This window comes from Otolemur garnettii, unplaced genomic scaffold (genome assembly GCF_000181295.1).
Source record: "Otolemur garnettii isolate 467f Iridium unplaced genomic scaffold, OtoGar3 scaffold00127, whole genome shotgun sequence".
In the NCBI taxonomy this organism is placed as follows: Eukaryota; Metazoa; Chordata; class Mammalia; order Primates; family Galagidae; genus Otolemur; species Otolemur garnettii.
The window spans coordinates 1,839,760-1,859,301 of record NW_003852522.1 but is presented as its reverse complement, the minus strand read 5'-3'; the positions used below and the strand labels follow the sequence as shown (position 1 = coordinate 1,859,301).

Sequence of the window (19,542 nt, the reverse complement as noted above, 5' to 3'; positions counted from 1 at the left end):
AAAAAAAAAAAACAGAAATATTAGGCAAGCATTGTGGCAAATGCCTACAGCCCCAGATACTTGGAAGGCTGAAGCAAGAGGACTGCTTGAGCCTAAAAGTTTGAAGTTGCTGTGAGCTATGATGATGCCATGGCACTCTACCCAGGGCACCAACAGAGTGAGACTCTGTCTCAAAAAATAAATGAATAAAATTTTTAGCATCTACTATTTTAAACAATCAATTAAAACAAAGAAATTTTCTTTTCTTTTCTTTTTTTTTTTTGAAAATTTCACTTTGTCACCCTCGGTAGAGGGCTGTGGTATCATAGTTCACAGCAACCTCAAACTCTTGGGCTCAAGCAATCCTCTTGCCTCGCCTCCCAAGTATAGGGGACTTCAGGCACCCACCACAACACCCAGCTATTTTTAGAGATGAGGTCTCCCTCTGGATCAGGCTGGTCTCCATCCTCTGAGCTCAGGCAATCCACCCACCTCGGCCTCCCAGAGTGCTAGGATTACACGCATGAGCCACCTTGCCCCACCTAAAACAAAGAAATTTTAACCACAAAACCCTATGAAACCCATGTGCCAACTAAAGATACCCCTCTCACTCAGAGCCATGCTTCCTCCTACTCAGACAGGATAGACTGGACTCAAATCAGACAGAGCTGGCCTTCCCATCCTAATTCCACTGCTTACTATCTGTGACCTTGGGCAAGTAAGTCATTTTGTCTAAGCCTTGACTTGCCCATCTGTAAAATGGAAAAAAGCACAGTACCTACTATAATTAACAGTCAGTGGCATAAATTCTCAATGAACATTAGGGTTTTTCATTATTTTCCCTAACAATCCATCCCTGCAGTTCTGGGAATGGGATGTAGTGATTCTGATACTTAATTCTCTGCCCAGGCCAAGTCATCACTTCACAGAAAAAGTCGAGCCCCTCTCCCCCTTTCAGGGGCTTGAGACATCTCCCTGCCTCCCTCAGCCCCAGAAGGAAGGAAGGATACATCCTGTACAATGCGCTGAGTGGCTGTGTTGGGCGACTGAGAGTCTTTGAGCAGCTGCAGGACCTGCTGCAGGCCCTGCTCATCTGGCTGCCAGTCCATGGTGCAAGGTGAGCTGCGGGGGTAGGGGCCAGAGTCAGTGCTGGGTCTCTCTGGTTCTGTGAGACCCAGGTTGAGCCCCTGAAGCCGCCGTAGCCGCATGATGACCGGACAAGCGGTGGCCTCCAATCCATGCCTGCCTGAGTGCGGGGTCCCCACCAGCTGCGCCATCCTCGGCCGCGCAGTTGCGGGCACGGGAGTGCAGGAGGTGGAATGTGGAAGCAAGCCACGGGCGGCTGTGGTGGCGGCGGCGGCGGCGGCGGCGGCGGTACCCCGCGGATCCTCATCCGGCCCACTCCAGAGCCCTCGTCCCAAGATGGCCCATGTTGACGCCCCCATTTGTGAACCCTAAGGCTTCCACCTCCCTCACAGCGGCTGGGCAAACGCTCAACCCCTAACCGAGATAGCACTCCTGCCTCCGTCGTCTCTTGGGTGCAGGCATAGTCCCTGAAGATTCCTCTTCTCCTGAAATCCGGCCCTCAAGCTCCGCTTTACCAGTGGCCTCCTGCCCTGGTTTGGTTCCTGAGTTTCCCCAGGTGCACCGACCCAAGACGATAGATACGATCGTCCCGCCTCTCCTAATCCACCCCTGTGAGCTCATCAGATGCCAAACACCCCTTTCCTGGCTTAGCCAAACCCTGTCCAGAGATTCCCCTTAATCAGGCCCAGAGCAGTCCCCAGATGGATCTCCCTTGCTTCTTCAGGTTGAGAGCCACTCAAGCCTGCCTAGCCCACGACAGAAACTCCCTGGACGGGTCCCTGTCGACTTCCCCAATCAGGTCTGGCCAAACCTCCACCCCAGTTAGAAGTAACTCCTGCTGACAGATCACTTCTGTGTCCCCCAACCAAGTTCGGCCAAGACCCCTACCACCTCGAATCGGAAACCCCCTTGGTCCGATCCCTGCAGCTTCTCCCAATTAAGCCAGGCCGAACACCCCAGCCCCCAGCACTCCTCACAGCGGATTCCTGGCAGTCAGACCCAGCAGAAGTCTGACATCCCTCCCTATCAGGGCCCAACAACGACCCCCCAACTTTTCAATGTGGCCTCCCCCAATCAGACCCAATCAAACCCCGTAGAAAAAGGACCCCACACACACACCCTATCCTCACTTCATTCCCCAATTAGGCCCCTAAGCAGTCCCGAGACACTCCCCCCAATCAGATCCCCTCCAGTCCGACCCTAGCCGCCCCATGGCCCTCTTTTTGAGGCACCTCGACCTGGCCTGGCTCCGAGGCCCCACCCCCTAAGCGCTGCTCAGTTTCCCCCCTCCCCCGCCCGGCCCGTTCCAGCTGCCTCGCAAATCGGGCCCAACCGGGTTCCCGGCCTTTCCCGGTCGGGCTCGGCCCCGACTCCCGCGCAGGCCCGGAGCCCTGAGGGGTCGATGCAAGCCGGGGCCAGCAGGTCGGACTCTGAGACCCACTTACCGGGCCCCGGGCAGCAGCGGCGGCGCCTCGCTGTGAGGCTTCTCCAGAGACTCGCGCGGAAGGAGAGAGTCAAAGAGAGGGAATTAAAAAAAAAAAAAAAAAGCTGCCGTACATGAACAACTGCGGCTTCCGTACTTCGTTCAAACTGGTCCCGCCGAGCCAATCAAAAGGTTCAGCCTTCACACGTGGTCGGGGAAAAGACCCGAACCTAGTCGAGGCCGGTCACGTGAGGAAAGAGTTGCAGCCTTGTTTGGCCTCTCTGGCCTTGCGGTCCTCCCAGCATCTCGGTTTCCTCAGCATCTCACGCTGTCCGGACCGCAGCGCTTTGCTGGAGCCAAGAGTTGGTGTCGCGTAGGCCCTGCGCCATTGGGACGTTGTGAATGTGTAATGCATTTATTTGGAAACCCGTCGGCCAGAGCCAGCGGTGCCCTAGCCACCCGCTCCTCTAAAAACTGAACTGTGCCTCCCTTCCCTCTCCATAGGTCCTTGGGAGGAATACAGAGAAGAGTTGAGGGACTGAGCCTGGGAGGACGTTATACCACAGACACAAAGGAAAGAAAGTAGAAGGGGTGCCTGAGATGGACTGGGGTCCTACAGAAGCCTCTGCTACATTTTGCGTTATTTTCCCATGCAGTTTGATAGTTTTTACAAGGAGATCAAAAAACCCTCAAGGATGAAAAGCTTTTTTTCCTTCCTCATTCTTCAGAATCAAAGGGATATACAATTTTAAGTAAAATAAACTTTGGAGCCGGTCTAAAGAACAACCTGAGGAATTTTTCATGAAGAAAAATCTCCGTGATCCTGGAGGGGTGTGAAGACAGGAGAGTACCGTTTTTCCTTCCCATGAGAGCAGAGTGGATAAGAAAGAGCTGGAATGGCCCAGTCTCCCCTGGTGGCCCTGCCAATAACTAGGAGGACGACTGGCTGCCACTCAGAGCCTCAGTTTCCCCACTTGTCAAATGAGCAAAAGAATAGTTTATGGATAGAGATAATCCCAGTTAAGCATTCCTGGCCAGGCATACATTTTCCTTTTAAAACGTGGCTTTTACCCAGCCAGACTTAGGCTGTGCTTTTGCTGTATTCAACTCCTCCCTAAACCAATATTTACTGAACCAACGGGGACTCTAATCCCAAAAGACAACCCAGGCCTGCCCAGAGGGACCTTTTGACCCTCTGAAAAGGCCCAGGTCAATATTTGCGCCTGCCTGTTGGAGGGGGACAGCTTTCTTAGCACATGTTCCACATACAAAGGAAGTACCCGCTCCATTCATTCAAGAAAAGCAAATACCAGGCTTCCCAAGCTAGAGAAGGGTCTTTTGGTGACTAATTCCACTCTGAGAGTCATCCAAGACAACCTAAAGGAGCAGGTGGGATTGCCACTACTGCCAGCTGCACTGGACAGAAATCTAAATTGCAAGACACTCTGGAGGTATCACATTATCAGACTTCAGGCTATACTATAAATCTATAGTGATCAAAACAGCATGCTACTGGCACAGGAACAGAGCAGTAGATTTATGGAACAGAATAGAGAACCAAGAGATGAACCCAGCTACTTAGCATCATTTGATCTTTGACAAGCCTATCAAAAATATTCAGAGGAGGAAAGACTCCCTATTTAACAAATGGTGCTGGGTGAACTAGCTGGCAACCTGTAGAAGACTGAAATGGACCCCCACCTTTCACCATTAACAAAAATTGATTCTCATTGGATAAAATATTTAAACTTAAAACATGAAACTATAAAAATACTAGAAGAGGCTTGGCGCCTGTGGCTCAAGTGGCTAAGGTGCCAGCCACATACACCTAAGGTGGTGGGTTCGAATCCAGCCCAGGCCTGCCAAGCAACAATGATGGCTGCAACCAAAAAACAGCCGGGCATTGTGGCAGGCGCCTGTGGTCTCAGCTACTTGGGAGGCTGAGACAGGAGACTTGCTTGAGCCCAGGAGTTGGAGGTTGCTGTGAGCTGTGATGCCACAGCACTCTACCCAGGGGCACAGCTTGAGGCTCTGTCTCAAAAAAAAAAAAATACTAGAACAGAGTGCAGGGACAACACTTGAAGAAATCGGCCTGGGAGAATATTTTATGAGGTCCCCCCAGGCAATTGAAGCAACATGAAAAATACATTACTGGGATATGATCAAACTAAAAAGGTTTTGCACAGCCAAAAGTACAGTAAGTAAAGCAAACAGACAACCTTCAGAATGGGAGAAGATTTTTGCACTTTACGCTTCTGACAAAGGTCTGATAACTAGAATTTACAGAGAACTCAAACTAATCAATAAGAGAAGAATAAATAACCCCATTTCTATGTGGGCAAGATACTTGAACAGAAACTTCTCTGATGAAGACAGGTGCATGGCCTACAAACAAGAAAAAATGCTCATCATCCTTAATCATCAGAGAAATGCAAATCAAAACCACTTTGAGGTATCTCTAACTCCAGTAATATTAGCCCACATTGCAAAATCCCAAAACTACAGATGTTGACATGGATGCAGAGAAAAGGGAACACTTCTATAGTGCTGGTGGGAATACAAGCTAATATGGCCTTTTTGGAAAGAAGTTTGGAGAACACTCAAGGAACTAAAAGTAGACCTACCATTTGATCCTGCAATTTCTCTACTAGGTATATACCCAGATGATCAAAAATTATTTTACAACAAAGACATTTGCACCAGAATGTTTATTGCAGCCCAATTCATAACAGCCAAGACATGGAAACAGCCCAAGTGCTCACCAACTCATGAATGGATTAACAAATTGTAGTATATGTATACCATGGAATACTATGCAGCCGTAAAAGATGGAGACCCCACATCTTTTATGTTTACCTGGATGGAGTTGGAACATATTCTTAGTAAAGTATCCCAAAAATGGGGAAAATAAAAGTATCCAATGTGCGCGATACTACTATGGAATCAATATATAACCGCCTACACAATCATACAAATGGCAAAACATAACTATAGTCCATGAAGTAGAAGGGAAGAGGAGAGAGAAGGGTGGGGAGAGGGGATATGAGAGAAAGGAGGGCATTGGGGAGGGAGACCTCACCTAATGTGCGTGATGCAATGGTACATTTCAAAACTATTAAGAAATGAATATAATTGTGATGGATGTGTTACTTGGTTCAATGTAAACATTTCACATTGTATGTCGAAGCTGTACCCTGAACCCCATAAATGCATCAATGTGCAAAGTTATGATTTAATAAAAAATAGTTATTTTTTAAAAATTGCGAGACACGTGCAGAAACCGCCACCTACGCATGCGCAAAAGCCCCCCCCTCGCTTCCTTCCGCTCCTAAGCCCTAGAACTACAAATCCCATACTGCCACACGCTAGGGTTTCTGTGTTTTGGCTGGGAATCAAATGTGGTGAAAGTCTGGATCGCCCCTGAATATCTGTTAAGCGGAAGGAAAAATGAGTTTGGGGATGGGGCTAGCTTTGGTCCTCCTGTGGAGGCGTAACGGTAGGAGTTTTCGGGTAAAGATTGGGGGCTGCCCTAGAGAAGGCTGGGAAGCGAGTTTGAGATGCAGGATACAGTTTGTTAATATTCATCCCCTACTTTTAATATTGCATGTTTCCAGCAACCACGCACGCGACCTGGGGAGTTATTGCAGAACAAAGTGGTTTCTGCTTCATGTATGGTTTACATTGCTCGCCCTCATGTATTCACGGAAGTCGTTCTTCCTTTCTAAAGCTGGTGAATTTGAGTGCTGAGTCAGGACAAGTTTTGCGTTTTTGTTTTCCTATTTAAGTACCTGCTGTATATCAGGTGGTTTCCAAATGTTAACTCACGCAATTCTTACACTTGGTGCTTGCCAAACTTAGTTCAATTAATAGTGCTTACTGCAAAAAGAAACTTCAGAAACTTGTGCCCAACCGAGAATCTGAGATGAGACACAAATGGGGTCTCAGTTTACAACAGCCTCCCTGCCTAAACATTTTTCACCTCACAGCCCCCCACCCCCAGTTAAAAGGTCAGGATTTGGGGGGCCAGGGGCGCAGTGGCTCTCGCCTGTAGTCCCATCTACTCGAGAAACTCAGACAAGAGGATTGCATGAAGCCAAGGGTTTAAGGTCTGAGGCTATGGAACTTGAATCCTGGCAACATAGACTGTCTCAAAAAAAGCCAGGATTGGGTGGCGCCTGTGGCTCAAAGGAGTAGGGTGCCAGCCCCATATGCCGGAGGTGGCGGGTTCAAACCCACCCCTGCCCCCCCAAAAAGCCAGAATTTTCCAAATACAGCCCCCAAATGCTACCTAACATCCTCACCCAGAAAAGCACTGAAAGCTGTTTTAAACACTATCAGGGTTAGACTATACAAATATCACACTGTCTTTAGAATTTGACTCTAGAGATGTTTCCATATTTTACCCCTATTTTATAGATGAAGAACTTGGACCAGGAAAGGCTGTGACTTATCCAAGCTCACACAGGCAGTAGGCACCAGACTAGTGTGAAGCCAGGGCTGTGTGACTCAACAAAAAGTGAATTTGATTCTCCTCCCCACTTTAAACTTTTCCTAGGTCAGCTGGTGCCTTTTAAGGGAGGTGTCTGGACTTTCAACTCCTCCTTCCTCATGACACTAAAATAGAGGCTGAGCACCTGCAGGGGCGACCTACTTCTCCCACTTGTATTTCTTTTTAAAGATCCAGCCTCTCCTGGTGGCTTTGGGGAAGAGGTAGGGATAGCTCCATAAGCTTCCTGTGTTCCCTACCCCTTCACTCCATTCCCAAGTCCAAAGTCATACACGGCCCAGCTCAGCATCTCAAAGTATGAGGGAGAGACTTTTTTTTCTTTCTCTTTTTAAAGAGACAGGGTCTTCCCCTTGTTGCTCAGGATGGAGTAGCTCACTGCAATCTAGAACTCCTGGGTTAAAGCAGTCCTCCCCCCTCAGCCTCCAGAGAGGCTGGACTGTGTAGATCAGGCGTCCTCAAACTATGGCCCACAGGCCACATGCAGCTGCCAAGGACATTTATCCAGCCTGCCGGATGTTTTTGCCACCGCTGCCTGTCCTACTTAGCAGCTGACCAGTCCCGGGGCCCGCAGTCCGGCCCTCCAATGGTCTAAGAGACAGTGAACTGGCCCCCTGGTTAAAAAGTTTGAGAACCCCTGATGTAGATACACACCACCACTTCCACTCAGGGAAAGACTTTTGAGTCAACTGGAAAATAAACCAGACAAAGCTTTATTGTGCATTTGCAAGAAGTGACAGGGGAAAGGTATCCTCTTGTAAAGCCTGGTTGCTGTTTCTGGACAAGCCAAGCATGGTTTCAGTATCTTCTTTCTTCTTCCTGAAACACACTTCCAGAAACCATCCTCATTGCCTATCCCTCCTCCTTCAGGACTAAGAACAAATGTCACCTTCTCAGGGAGATCATCCCTGACCAATTTACTTAAAATTATCATCTCTCCTAATCTCATGTCAGTTCCTCCTTTCATTTTTTTTCTGTATAACGTGTAACCATCAGATATGCTCTGTGTATTATTTTGTTTCTAGTCTGTCTTCCTCACCTAGAGTGTCAGAACCACAAGAACAGGAATTTTTGTCTGTTTTGGTGGCTGCTGTGTCTTCACATACCAGGTGCTCAGGATTTGTCACAAGTGAACACTCCTTCCCCAACCTCCAAACTGCATCTGCCACAGTCTGAGGGTTGGGGGGATGGACACCACCTCAGCCTGCCCCTAGGAACACGTGCAATCTGCCCTTCCTTGGCCTCCACAGGTTCTAGGCACATGATAACAGAGTTTCTCTGCTTCTTGGACCTCCCTTGATTGAAAGTAGAAGGGAGCCCAGCTCTGGGCTGGGTAAAAGTGCAAAGGCTGCTGGGCATTCCAGCCACAGTTAGATTGAGGAGGTAGGCCCGTATCTGGGGAGCCCTGATGTTTACTCAAGGTCTAGCAGGTTTGAGACAAGTTGAAAGAAAAGTGCATTTTAAAATATATGTGGGGGGGCAGTGCCTGTTCCTCAGTGAGTAGGGCACCGGCCTCACATAATGAGGGTGGTGGGTACAAACCCGGCCCTGGCCAAATTGCAAAAAGAAAAAAAAGCCAGACGTTGTGGCAGGTGCCTGTAGTCCCAGCTACTTGGGAGGTTGAGGCAAGAGAATCGCTTAAACCCAGGAGTCGGAGGTTGCTGTGAGCTGTGATGCCAAGCACTCTACCCAGGGGGACAGCTTGAGGCTCTGTCTCAAAAAAAAAACAAAAACAAGAGGATCAGCACCCATAGCTCAGTGGTTAGGGCGCCAGCCACATACACTGAGGCTGGCGGGTTGGAGCCCAGCCAGGAGCCTGCTAAACAACTGCAACCAAAAAATAGCCTGGCATTGTGGTGGACGCCTGTAGTCCCAGACATTTGAGAGGATGAGGCAAGAGAATCGCTTAAGCCCAAGGATTTGAAGTTGCTGTGACACCAGGGCACTCTACTGAGGGCGACATAGTAAGACTGTCTCAAAAAAGATACTGGGCAATACCTGTGCCTCAGTGAGTAGAGCACCAGCCCCATATACCAAGGGTGGTGAGTTCAAACCTGGCCCTGGCCAAACCACAATAAAAAAATAGGTGGGCATTGTGGGGAGTGCCCGTAGTCCCACCTACTTGGGAGGCTGAGGCAAGAGAATCACCTAAGCCCAGGAGTTGGAGGTTGCTGTGAGCTGTGTGATGCTGCCACAACACTCTACCGAGGGCAATAAAGTGAGACTGTGTCTAAAAAAAAAAAAAAAGATACCGCTTTCTAACTGAGCACGGTGGGCGTGTAGTCCCAGCTACTCAGGAGGTTGAGGTTTGGAACAGACCCTGGCCTCCCTGGTAGGGCTACAGCAGCTGAGAAGACTTCAGAGGCCTCCCCCTAGGCAAAGCATGTGTGAAACAGAATGGATGGAATTCAGATCCTTATCTCTCCACTCTCCATTTTCCATAGGAGTCAGAGGGAACCTGTGAAGATATCACATTGTTCCCCACCCAAACACCCTCAAAGCCTTATCCTCAAAATCCTGAGGCTTGATGTAGTGCCTCACACCTGCAATACTACCACTATGGAGGTCAACGTGGCTGGATCGTATGAGCTCAGAATTTTAAGACCAGCCTGAGCAAGAGTGAGACCCCATCTCTACTTAAAAAAAAAAATAGAAAAACTAGTTGAGAGCTGTAGCAGGCATCTATAGTCCAAACTGCTCAGGAGGCTGAGACAGGGATCTCTTGACCTCAGGAATTTGAGGTTGCTCTGAGCTATGATACCAGGGAACAGAATGAGACTGTCTTAAAAAAAAAGCTCAGCCCCTGTAGCTCAGCAGCTAGCCATACACCAGAGCTGGTGGGTTCAAATCCAGCCCAGGCCTGCCAAACAACAAGTACAACCAAGAAATAGCTGGGTGTTATGGCATGTGCCTATAGTCCCAGCTACTTGGGAGGCTGAGGCAGGAGAATCGCTTAAGCCCAAGAGTTTGAGGTTGCTGTGAGCTGTGACGCCACTGGCACAGGGCAATGGTGTAAGACTCTTTGTCTCCAGAAAGAAAAAAAAAGCTTGGCACCAGTAGCTCACTGGTTAGGGCGCTGGCCATATGCTCTAGGGCTGGTGGGTTCGGAACTTGGCCTGGGCAGCTAAACAAACAATAAAAAAATAGCTGGGCGTTGTAGCAGGCACCTGTAATCCCAGCTACTAGGTATGCTGAGGCAAGAGAATCAATTGAGCCCAAGAGTTTGGGGTTGCTGTGAGCTCTGACGCCACAGCACTCTACTGAGGGCAACATAGTGAGACTCGTCTCAGAAAAAAAAAGAAAGAAAGAAGAAAAGGAGGCTCGGCGTCTATACCTCACTGGCTAGGGCACCAGCCATACATCAGAGCTGGGAGGTTCAAACCCAGCCTTAGGCCTGCCAAACAACAACTACAACCAAAAAATAGCTGGTCACTGTGGCAGGCACCTGTCGCCCCAGCTACTCAGGAGGCTGAGGCAAGTGAATTGCTTAAGCCCAAGAGTCTGAGGTTGCCGTGAGCTGTGATGCCACGGGATTCTACCCAGGGCAACATAGTGAGACTCTGTCTCAAAAAAAAGAAGAGGGGGGAGGTGGAGAGGGAAAGGAGAAAAGATCCTTAATCCCCACCCTACCTAGAACTCAAGATTTGTTCTGTAATCTACCCACCATCCTTCCTCATGAAGCACCCTGTCAGGGCTAGGCATTCTCCCACCTGTCTTTGCCCTGGCTATTCCTTCTACCTGTGATAACAATGCCTCACCTCTCCTGGATTCTGACTAAATGTCACCCAAAAGACACTTTTCTTTCCTAACATCTAGACCATACTTGTTAGCAGTTACCACCCAAAAGGCTTCTCCTTTTCGTCTGTGGTCTATCCTGCTCACAACTGTGTCCCTGCAACGTAGAACAGCCCTGCCCCATAATATGTTCTTTAAGTTTCTCTTGAATGAACAAATAACAGCTTTGGTCCAGCCAAACCGGGACTGTGAAGAAAAACACCATCTAAGGTGTCATACTTGGTAGGTGCTGTAAGGGGTTAAGAAGACATGGGTCTTGAGGACAGCCCACAGGAGGGCATGTGTCCCTGTCCTTCCTACAGGTCAGATGGGGGCTTTGATGGGTTCAGTGCCAGTCCACAGGGGAAGAGTATAGGTTCCATAACACAAAGACACATCAAGCACACAGCTCTGGCACTAAGTCAAGTTCTTTACTTCCCAGAAGTGATGGCTAAAGGGAGGAAGAAAGAGGAGGGTGAGAAGAGGAAGACAGAAAGAACCAGAGGGAGAAAGGAGGTGGGAAGAGAGGGGACAGTAAACCACTGTTACTATTAAGTCTCATGAGGCAAGTGCTCAAGGTAAAAAAAAGTCCTGGAGAATCGGCCGCAGCTGCAGGAAGCATCTCAGTTTCCTTCTGCGTTTAAGTCCTGGGGGAAGGCTGCCGCTGCTGCTGCTGCTGCTGCTGCTGCTGCTGCTGCATTAAATAGTTATGTACATCGCAGAGAGTCCTAGGCCGTGGGCAGGCAGGGGAGGGGTCATTTCACCAGGGGCCGAGTTTTATCATCATCGCCGCACTGGTGGGCTTTGTACTTTTTCACTTCTGCCATGTACTTGGCCCACGCATCACCTTTACTTGTTAATACCTGTGGGGGGCAGGAGTTGGGAGGGGGATGCCAGGGAGGCCAGAAACTGGGGTCAGGATTGTCATGAGGCAGCTGACCCAACCCCAATGTTACCCATAAAGCCCTGGGTTTGAAGTAAAGATGCAAAGTCATGTTATCTGGGGATATGTTGAAAGCCCACCCAGCAAACCCAACCAAAGCCCAGATGCTGGACAGGGAGAGAGAAGGCTCCACCAAGGGGTGAAAAGGCTGGAAGGGAAAAGGAACTTGGGTGATTCCCCCACATCTGGCCTGCTCACCTCATCCTCCGTCTTCTGCTTCTTGGCTACTATTCCCGTCTTGAGGGCTAGTTTGTTCCCGCCTCTGCGTTTGCCCACCTGGGTGAAGGGACAGAAGACTGCAACGGTTACAGGAGCCGGGCCCGCCCTTGGCGGTGCTGAGGCCCACTACACCTTCCTAGCCCGGCCTGGTGGCCCGTCCCGACGCCGCGCCCAGCTCCGCCAGCCGGCCGACCTGCGCAGCAATCAGAGAGGAGCACACGCAACTCTTAGCACCTGTCCTGGGCCCTGGGTTGCCCCCCAGAGAGCAAGAATTGCTCCTACCACTGGACAGCTCTGCCCTCACTTTCCATGCCAAGGCCTCATGTTCCCCTAGCATATAAGTGTTAACAGCTCCCCATACTGAATCCCTTTACTGAATACTAAGCCCCGTATTGAGTACTGTGGGTGTGTCATCTCCTTTCACTTTCACAGTTACTCTAAGGTGAAGGTTATAACCACCTCATTTTATAGATGAGGAAACAGTCTTTGGGAAGGAGAGGTCATGCTGGCAACAGGGTCACATGGCTCTAAGCCAGTGGGCAGTAGCATCCTTACTCCAAGCAACACTGTCTCCTCTACACCTATCTTGGCCCAGCCTCTTTGAGGGCGCAACTGCAAATACCCTTCAATAAACAAAAAAGTGATAATTACTGCTAATCCCATTCATGGAAGGGTACTAACTAAGCTTCCACCCACAAGTCTCATAAAACTCTCCTCCTAACACTTTTCTCTTTCCTCAAACAGAGGTCTTCCTCTGAACTTACATCCCGGGTATCTCATCATCTCCCATTGACTGAGGTTTCCTGTGCTCCAGGGGCTGCAACAAGCAGGCTGCACAGACATCATCCCATCTCCACCCTTCATCCAGGTATTAAGACAGATACAGTCTTGTACCTGTTTTTAACAGATGAAGATACTAGGCTTGGAAAATTAGATCACTTACTGGCTCGGCACCTGTAGCATAGAGGTTACAGCACCGGCCACATGCACCGAGGGTGGCAGGTTCAAACCCGGCCTGGGCCTGCTAAACAACAATGACAACTGCAAAAAAAAAAAATAGCTGGCGTTCTGGCACGCTCCTATAGTCTCAGCTACTTGGGAAGCTAAGGCAAGAGAATCACTTAAGCCTAAGAGTTTGAGGTTGCTGTGAGCTATGACTCCACTGCACTCTACAGAGGGTGACATATTGAAACTCTATCAAAAAAAAAAAAAAACCCACAGCTGGAACCAGGGCTTAACCCCTAGTCTATTAATTCTTAAGTCAACATTTTTTCCTCCACACTACAGGGAGATCTCAACACCAGGAACAAAGCAAACTCAGAGCTGACAATCAATATATGCCCTATTTATTTAGCCCAGAGTTTCTCAACCTAGCAGTAATGACGTTTTGAGCCAAATCATTCTTAGTTTTTTGTTTTTTGGGGGGAGGAGGCTCTGTCCTACCCATTGTGGGATGTACAGCAGCATCCCTGGCCTCTACCCGAATGTCACTGGCACCCCCTCCCCGCAGTTATGACAACCAAAAATGTCTCCAGACTTTGCAAAATGTGGGGGTGCAGCGACTAGTCCCCAACCAAGAAACACTGGTTTAGACTTTCCTCTAGAAGACAAGCCCCGTGCTAACCATTTTTCTGGGATCACCTCACAGAACCCTCAGAGGAAGATGCTATGAAGTCCACTTTTGCAACTAGGGAAAATAGGGTAGGCCAGTCCACAGAAGCCAGGAAAGCAGTTATCTTTTGTCATGCTCACCACTGCATACCCAGCACTTAGCACAATGCCCAGCACAAAGTAAAGTGCTTAATAAATAGACCACGGTCGAATGAGATTCAGGAAAATCAAACAGTTGTCCTAAGTAATTGTCCTACATATAAGCGGTCTGAATCTAATAGATACAACTCTAGGACTAGAATTTGCTCTCCCTTCCTTACAGTGAGGGGTGGTCCCAGGATCTAAGTCCAGGTACCACTCAAAGAGGAATCCTGGCATCCAGGTATCCCCATCCCCAGAGCGCTACGTCTAGTACAATTACTGGGCTCCCGGTTCCCGCGGGCAGGCTCCAGGGGTCTCCACATCCGACTTCTCGTCGGGAAAACCAGGTTCCACATCCTCAGACGTCCCCCTCATTGGGGCAGAAAGTGGACCCGGATCCCGATACCACCCCCCATCTCAGGCCCCAATTCCTCCCCCCACCCGCCAAAGCCCCAGCGCCCACCCCCACCCCCACAGCTCCTTACGAAGCTAAGTGTGGAGCCCGGGCCGCCCCTCCTCTTCGGATCCCCAGTGCCAGCGGCGGCGGAGGCCGACTGGTCGGGTCGCTGCGAGCCCGGAGGCGGCTCTTCCTGCCGCTGCCGCTGCTCCTCCTCCATCTTCCGCTTGAAAAGCTCCAGGAAGCTGCCGTCGTTGGCGAACAAGTTTACGCCGCCCGAAACCGGGCTCGAACCCGCGCCCGACACCTCCTCGTCCCCGCTCTCGGGCGATGTCCCTGGCCCTGACTCAGCCCATCGGCTCCCGCTGCCGCCGCCAGCCGCGGGGCCCGGCGCCTCCCGGCCCGGAGGCTCCGCCCGTCTCCCTCGGGCAGCCATTTTGTCGCCTGGTACCGCGCAAAGGATTCCGGGAAGGCCGCTCCAGCCCCGCGCTTGGCGCCCGACTGGCCTAGTCCGGGACAATGCATGCCGGGAAGAGCGGACCGGCCCTCTGGCGTCCGCAGTGGGGCGGGGCTCAGGCGGGCGGTGGGGCATGACCTCGACGGGGCGGAGCAGCAGGGAGGTGCCCATCCCCCGCGGGCTTTTATAAACCAAGGACACAGGCGGTGATGTTAGGTAGACTGGGGCTCCCCAGGAATGGGTCGTTGTCTGAGACTGAGGCTGTAGCTGACTCTCCGGAAGTGGGGTTCCTGATTGGGACTGGTGCCGCCTTAACTTTACAGAGCTAGAATCCCCGTCTGGCACCAGGAATAATATTTGCAAAGAGAAGAACTCTTTTGAGGGCTATATTCTCAGCTGAAGTCTCTAAATTTGGGTCCCTAAATAGGTCTAGAGGGCATATCGAGCCTGGGCCCCCCAACTAGAATAGGGGTATCTCTGAGTTTGGTCCCTGTCTCTTGTCATGAAGCTCACATTTGGGAATAAGGAGATAGCTGGATCTGTGGAGCTCGGTTCCGCATCTAAGAACAAGGTTACTTTATAAGCTAGAGTATTCAAATGAGACCAGCGTACTTCTAGGCTCAAGTCCCCCTCTAAGATTAAGAGTGTTCTGGAGCGAGCTCTACACAAAGGGCTTGGAACCTAGCTGTATTCCTGACCCAGGATAGAGGCTCAAATAAAGAATATGTTGCACTGGACTCTCAAATAGGAAGCCAGGAGCAAGGTTTTTCAGGAATTAGGGTCTCTTCTACGACAAGGAGCGCAGTTACAGGTAGGGTCCTTGCGCAGCACGGAGACTCGACGTACTAGACAAGTGTTTTGCGGTGGACCCCGTCCAGGACTGGAATTGTTTTCCCGCTAACCCTCGGTCAGCCCAGGGACCCGTCTTCAGCCAACTAATCAATTGACTATGATTGGTTTGTGGCAGATGGTTCACAGCCAATAGAATAACAAAGGGGGCGAAGCTGAGGGAAGGTTGGGACCTAATTTGGAGACTAGGGAAAAATAATTGACATGAAGCTTAGCCTATGAAATCAGGTCAGGGCGGACTTCGGCTCTAACTTTACCGACAGAGCTTGGACGGGGTGTTTGGCTGGTTGCTAAGGAGAGGTTGGCAGCTACTGGACGTGAGAGTGACTGGTGGAAGTAAGAAAGGATGTAGCCAATGAAAGAAGTGCTGCAAGTCCAATCACTGAAGGGGAGTAGATTGAACAGTACCAATATGTTCATTAGGCAAGGGGAGTCCTTAGAAAAGATATAGGCCAAAGATTGACGAAGTGAACCCTGGAAGCAGATAACAGTGAATATGTAGTTTCTGTTTGCTCCTAAAAGGCAAGATATAGGAAAGTAATTTAGACTCCTAACCTCGATAGGGATGTGATAGAAGATTTCCCCTGCACATTCGTTGCGTGGTGCGCTCCGCATGATCACGTGAGCCGGTTCCAAGATGGCGGCAGGGGTGGCCGGGTGGGGGGCTGAGGCGGAGGAGTTCGAGGATGCGCCTGATGTGGAGCCGCTGGAGCCTACGCTTAGCAACATCATCGAACAGCGCAGCCTAAAATGGATCTTCGTTGGGGGCAAGGGTGGCGTGGGCAAGACCACCTGCAGGTAAGGAGGCAGCGGCGTGGGCCGGGAAGGCGGGTGGGATGTACCACTAGGCGAAGGGGAGGCCAAAGACCGGCTTTTGCACTCCGAGCGGGGCAAGCTGGCTGAGGCAGCGGCCGGGGTTACTCTCTGGAAGTTACATGGAGCAAATGGAAAGTACCGCCTCAGTGCAAGCCTCTGAGTTTGACCATCTCTGTTGGGAGCGCAAGTGCTGAATCACAATGAATCCAGTGCAGGGGGAGGCAGGTGGAGGGAGGGAACGCACTTAGATGTTTCAATCATCGGACTGTACCCGGGTGAATTCAGAACAGGGGGAAGGACACCAGTGCAAGCTGTCCTAGTCTCGTGAACTTTGCCATTTTATGTCTAGAGCGAGGTTGGTGGTAGATGGCTGAGGAGACGGGACAGTATCAACCTGTCCTGGTCAGCTGTGGGGAGGAGGGGTCGATAGGGCAAATTGTTTTGGACAAGTAGACTGAACTATTCGGAGTTTAACAGGGAGTTCAAGAGACCCCTTAGCTGAGAGTTGAGGGCGAGGGCACAGAGTCAAGCTATAGTGTCTAGACAGCTGGCCCAGTAAGGAAGAACCAAGGACCAGACCAGATGGACTCAATCAGCTAAACCTTACTACACTAGTCCATATAAGAGGAGTCAGTAGGTATGGTCTGAAAGGATTCCCCTGCAGGGATTGAGGCTTGATCCCATAGTGACCCATGCTCTCCTCTCCAGGCCCTTGTTGATCTGGGTCACTTGCTTCTGGGACCCTATCTCTCCCCTTTTAGACCGGGGAAACAGAGACCAGCGTCTCACTTCCCACCACCTTTCAACTTTTCTTTTGTCCAGCTGCAGCCTGGCAGTACAGCTCTCCAAGGGGCGAGAGAGTGTTCTGATAATCTCCACAGACCCAGCCCACAACATCTCAGATGCTTTTGACCAGAAGTTCTCAAAGGTGCCTACAAAGGTCAAAGGCTATGACAACCTCTTTGCTATGGTGAGTGGAGTAAAGCTCAGCTCCCTACTTCTGCAAATGCCCTTCCAGGTCTTTCTTGTGCATACCCACCAGCAGCCACTGTGTCCTACGGGCTTTATATCCAGTTTCACTCCTTCCTCAGCATATCCAAAGGGGAATGAATGCGGAGCAGGAAGGAAACCAGAGTACTTGGAGCTTAGTGAGCCAAAGTAGGGGAAGGAGAAGCTGGAGAGGCCACCTAGAGCAACAAGGAGTAGGACCTTGCATGCCATGGCCAGCAGTATGGTTTTGACTCTCAAGTTTAATGGGAAGCTGTTCATTTTAAGCAGGGCAAAGACATTACCAAATTCTTGTGTTTGTTTGGTTTTGTTTTGAGACCGAGTCTCACTCTGTCACCCTAGGTAGAATAACATGGCATCATCATAGCTCACAGCAACCTCAAATTCCTGGATTCAAGCAATCCTCTTGCCTCAACCTCCCAAGTAGCTGGGACCACAGGCATGTGCCACCATGCCTGGCTAGTTTTTCTATTTTTAGTAAAGATGTGGTCTCACTCTTGCTCAGACAGGGTTTCAAATTCCTGAGCTCAAGCAATCCATCTGCCTCAGCCTCCCAGAGTGCTAGGATTACAGGCATGAGCCACCATGCCCAGACCAAATTCTTGTTTTGAAAAGATCCTCTCAGCCAGGTGCAGTGGCTCACACCTGTAATCCTATTACTCTGGGAAGCTGAAGTGGGCAGATTGCCTGAGCTCACAAATTAGAGACCATCCTGAGCCAGAGCAAGACCTCCTCTCTAAAACTAGCCACGTGTTGTGGCTCGCACTTGCAGTCCTAGCTGCTTGCGAGGCTGAGGCAAGAGGATCGCTTTGAAACCAAGAGTTTAAGGTTGCTGTGAGCTAAGACACCACAGCAGTCTATCAAAGATGACCAAGTAAGACTCTTGTCTCAAAAAAAAAAAAAAAGGCATTGTGGTGGGCACCTGTAGTCCCAGCTACTTGGGAGGCTGAGGCAAGAGAGAATCCCTTGAAGCTCAGTGTCTGTGCATGACATGTACACCAAAGCTAGTGGGTTCAAACTGAGGGTGGAGGAGTTGAACCCTGCCCCAACTAAGTCGGGCGTTGTTGTGGGCGCCTATAGTCTCAGCTACTCAGGAGACTGAAGCAAGAGAATCCCCTAAACTCAGGAGTTGGAGGTTGCTGTGAGCTGTGTGTGACACCATGGCACTCTACGAAGGGCGATAAAGTGAGACTCTGTCTCAAAAAAAAAGAAAAGAAAAGAAAAGAAAAGTTCCGGGTGCTGTCATGGCCGGTGCGCTGAAGAAGACTACTGGCCTTGTGGGATTGGCCGTATGTGAGACTCCACACGAGAGGCTAAGGATATTGTATACAAAGATTCTTGATGTTCTTGAGCAAATCCCTAAAAATGCAGCATATAGAAAGTATACAGAACAGATTACAAATGAGAAGCTGGCTATGGTTAAAGCAAAACCAGATGTTAACAAATTAGAAGACCAACTTCAGGGTGGCCAAATAGAAGAGGTGATTCTTCAGGCTGAACATGAACTAAGTCTGGCAAGAAAAATGATGCAATGGAAACCATGGGAGCCGTTAGTGGAAGAGGCTCCTGCCAATCAGTGGAAATGGCCAATATAATCATTAGTGAATGACTTTAGTGGGTTGATGGGAAATTGATGTAATTAGTATTCTATTTTTAAAATGTGTCTAAATTATGTGACATTATCAAACTGATGCAGAACCTATTTAAGAGACTTAGTAAAATTGGTGATTATGGTAAAAAAAAAAAAAAAAAGAAAAAAAAAGAAAAGTTCCCCTAGCTGCCATGTGGAGATTGGATTATAGGTCAAGGGTGGAAGCAGGGATTCTAAAAAGGAAGTTGCAGCTATAACTAGGCAAGAGATGATAGCAGCCCAGACTCAGGTGGGGGCAGAAATCTAGGAGGTAAGTCAAATTTGAGATGTATTTTGGGGCTTGGTGTCCGTAGCACAGTGGTTATGGCGCTGGACACATACATCGAGGGTGGCAAGTTTGAATCCAGCCCGGATCCAACAACAATGACAACTGCAACAAAAAATAGTCAGACGTTGTGGTGGGCGCCTGTAGTCCCAGCTACTTGGAGGCTGAAGCAAGAGAATAAACCCAAGAGTTGGAGGTTTCTGTGAGCTGTGACGCCACGGGCGACATAGTGATACTGTTTCAAAAGAAAAGAAAAAATGGGCTCGGCGCCTATAGCTCAACAGGCTAAGGCGCCAGCCACCTACACCTAAGGTGGTAGGTTTGAATCCCCAGCCCGGACCCGCCAAACAATGACAGCTGCAACCAAAAAATAGCCGGGCGTTGTGGCGAGCGCCTGTGGTCCCAGCTACTTGGGAGGC

At 49.9% G+C, this 19,542-nt stretch overlaps 4 protein-coding genes across 5 annotated transcripts in view; 2 read left to right on the top strand and 2 right to left on the bottom strand.

Annotated features, from left to right (window-relative positions):
- The window catches only part of TNPO2 (transportin 2), a 20,774-nt gene extending 18,162 nt beyond the window's left edge, over positions 1–2,612 (bottom strand). Inside the window, exons 1-2 of the mRNA XM_012810128.2 lie at positions 2,511–2,612; positions 990–1,101 (exon numbers count right to left, since the gene is read on the bottom strand). Of these exons, the coding sequence (XP_012665582.1) occupies positions 990–1,088 (99 nt within the window). The 5' untranslated portion in view covers positions 1,089–1,101; positions 2,511–2,612. The remainder of the gene's footprint in view (positions 1–989; positions 1,102–2,510) is intronic.
- An 8,564-nt stretch (positions 2,613–11,176) lies between these two features.
- Positions 11,177–14,625, bottom strand: TRIR (telomerase RNA component interacting RNase). Of its 2 annotated transcripts, XM_003797925.3 has the most exons (3): positions 14,166–14,625; positions 11,908–11,985; positions 11,177–11,629 (listed from the first exon to the last, which is right to left on the bottom strand). In XM_003797925.3, exons 1-3 carry the CDS (start codon positions 14,511–14,513, stop codon positions 11,522–11,524), a joined length of 534 nt encoding a protein of 177 aa, XP_003797973.1. In that variant the 5' UTR covers positions 14,514–14,625; the 3' UTR covers positions 11,177–11,521. The 2 variants fall into 2 exon arrangements, with proteins under 2 accessions (XP_003797973.1, XP_023373823.1); XM_023518055.1 differs by lacking the exon at positions 11,177–11,629 and having other exon boundaries at positions 11,909–11,985; positions 14,189–14,578.
- A 1,146-nt stretch (positions 14,626–15,771) lies between these two features.
- ASNA1 (arsA arsenite transporter, ATP-binding, homolog 1 (bacterial)) overlaps positions 15,772–19,542 on the top strand; it is an 11,789-nt gene continuing 8,018 nt past the window's right edge. The window contains exons 1-2 of the mRNA XM_003797923.1: positions 15,772–16,181; positions 17,022–17,169. Of these exons, the coding sequence (XP_003797971.1) occupies positions 16,021–16,181; positions 17,022–17,169 (309 nt within the window). The 5' untranslated portion in view covers positions 15,772–16,020. The remainder of the gene's footprint in view (positions 16,182–17,021; positions 17,170–19,542) is intronic.
- On the top strand, positions 18,398–18,859 carry LOC100946430 (NADH dehydrogenase [ubiquinone] 1 alpha subcomplex subunit 5). Its single transcript, XM_003797924.3, has one exon. The coding sequence runs from the start codon at positions 18,452–18,454 to the stop codon at positions 18,800–18,802; it is 351 nt and encodes a 116-aa protein (XP_003797972.1). The 5' UTR covers positions 18,398–18,451; the 3' UTR covers positions 18,803–18,859.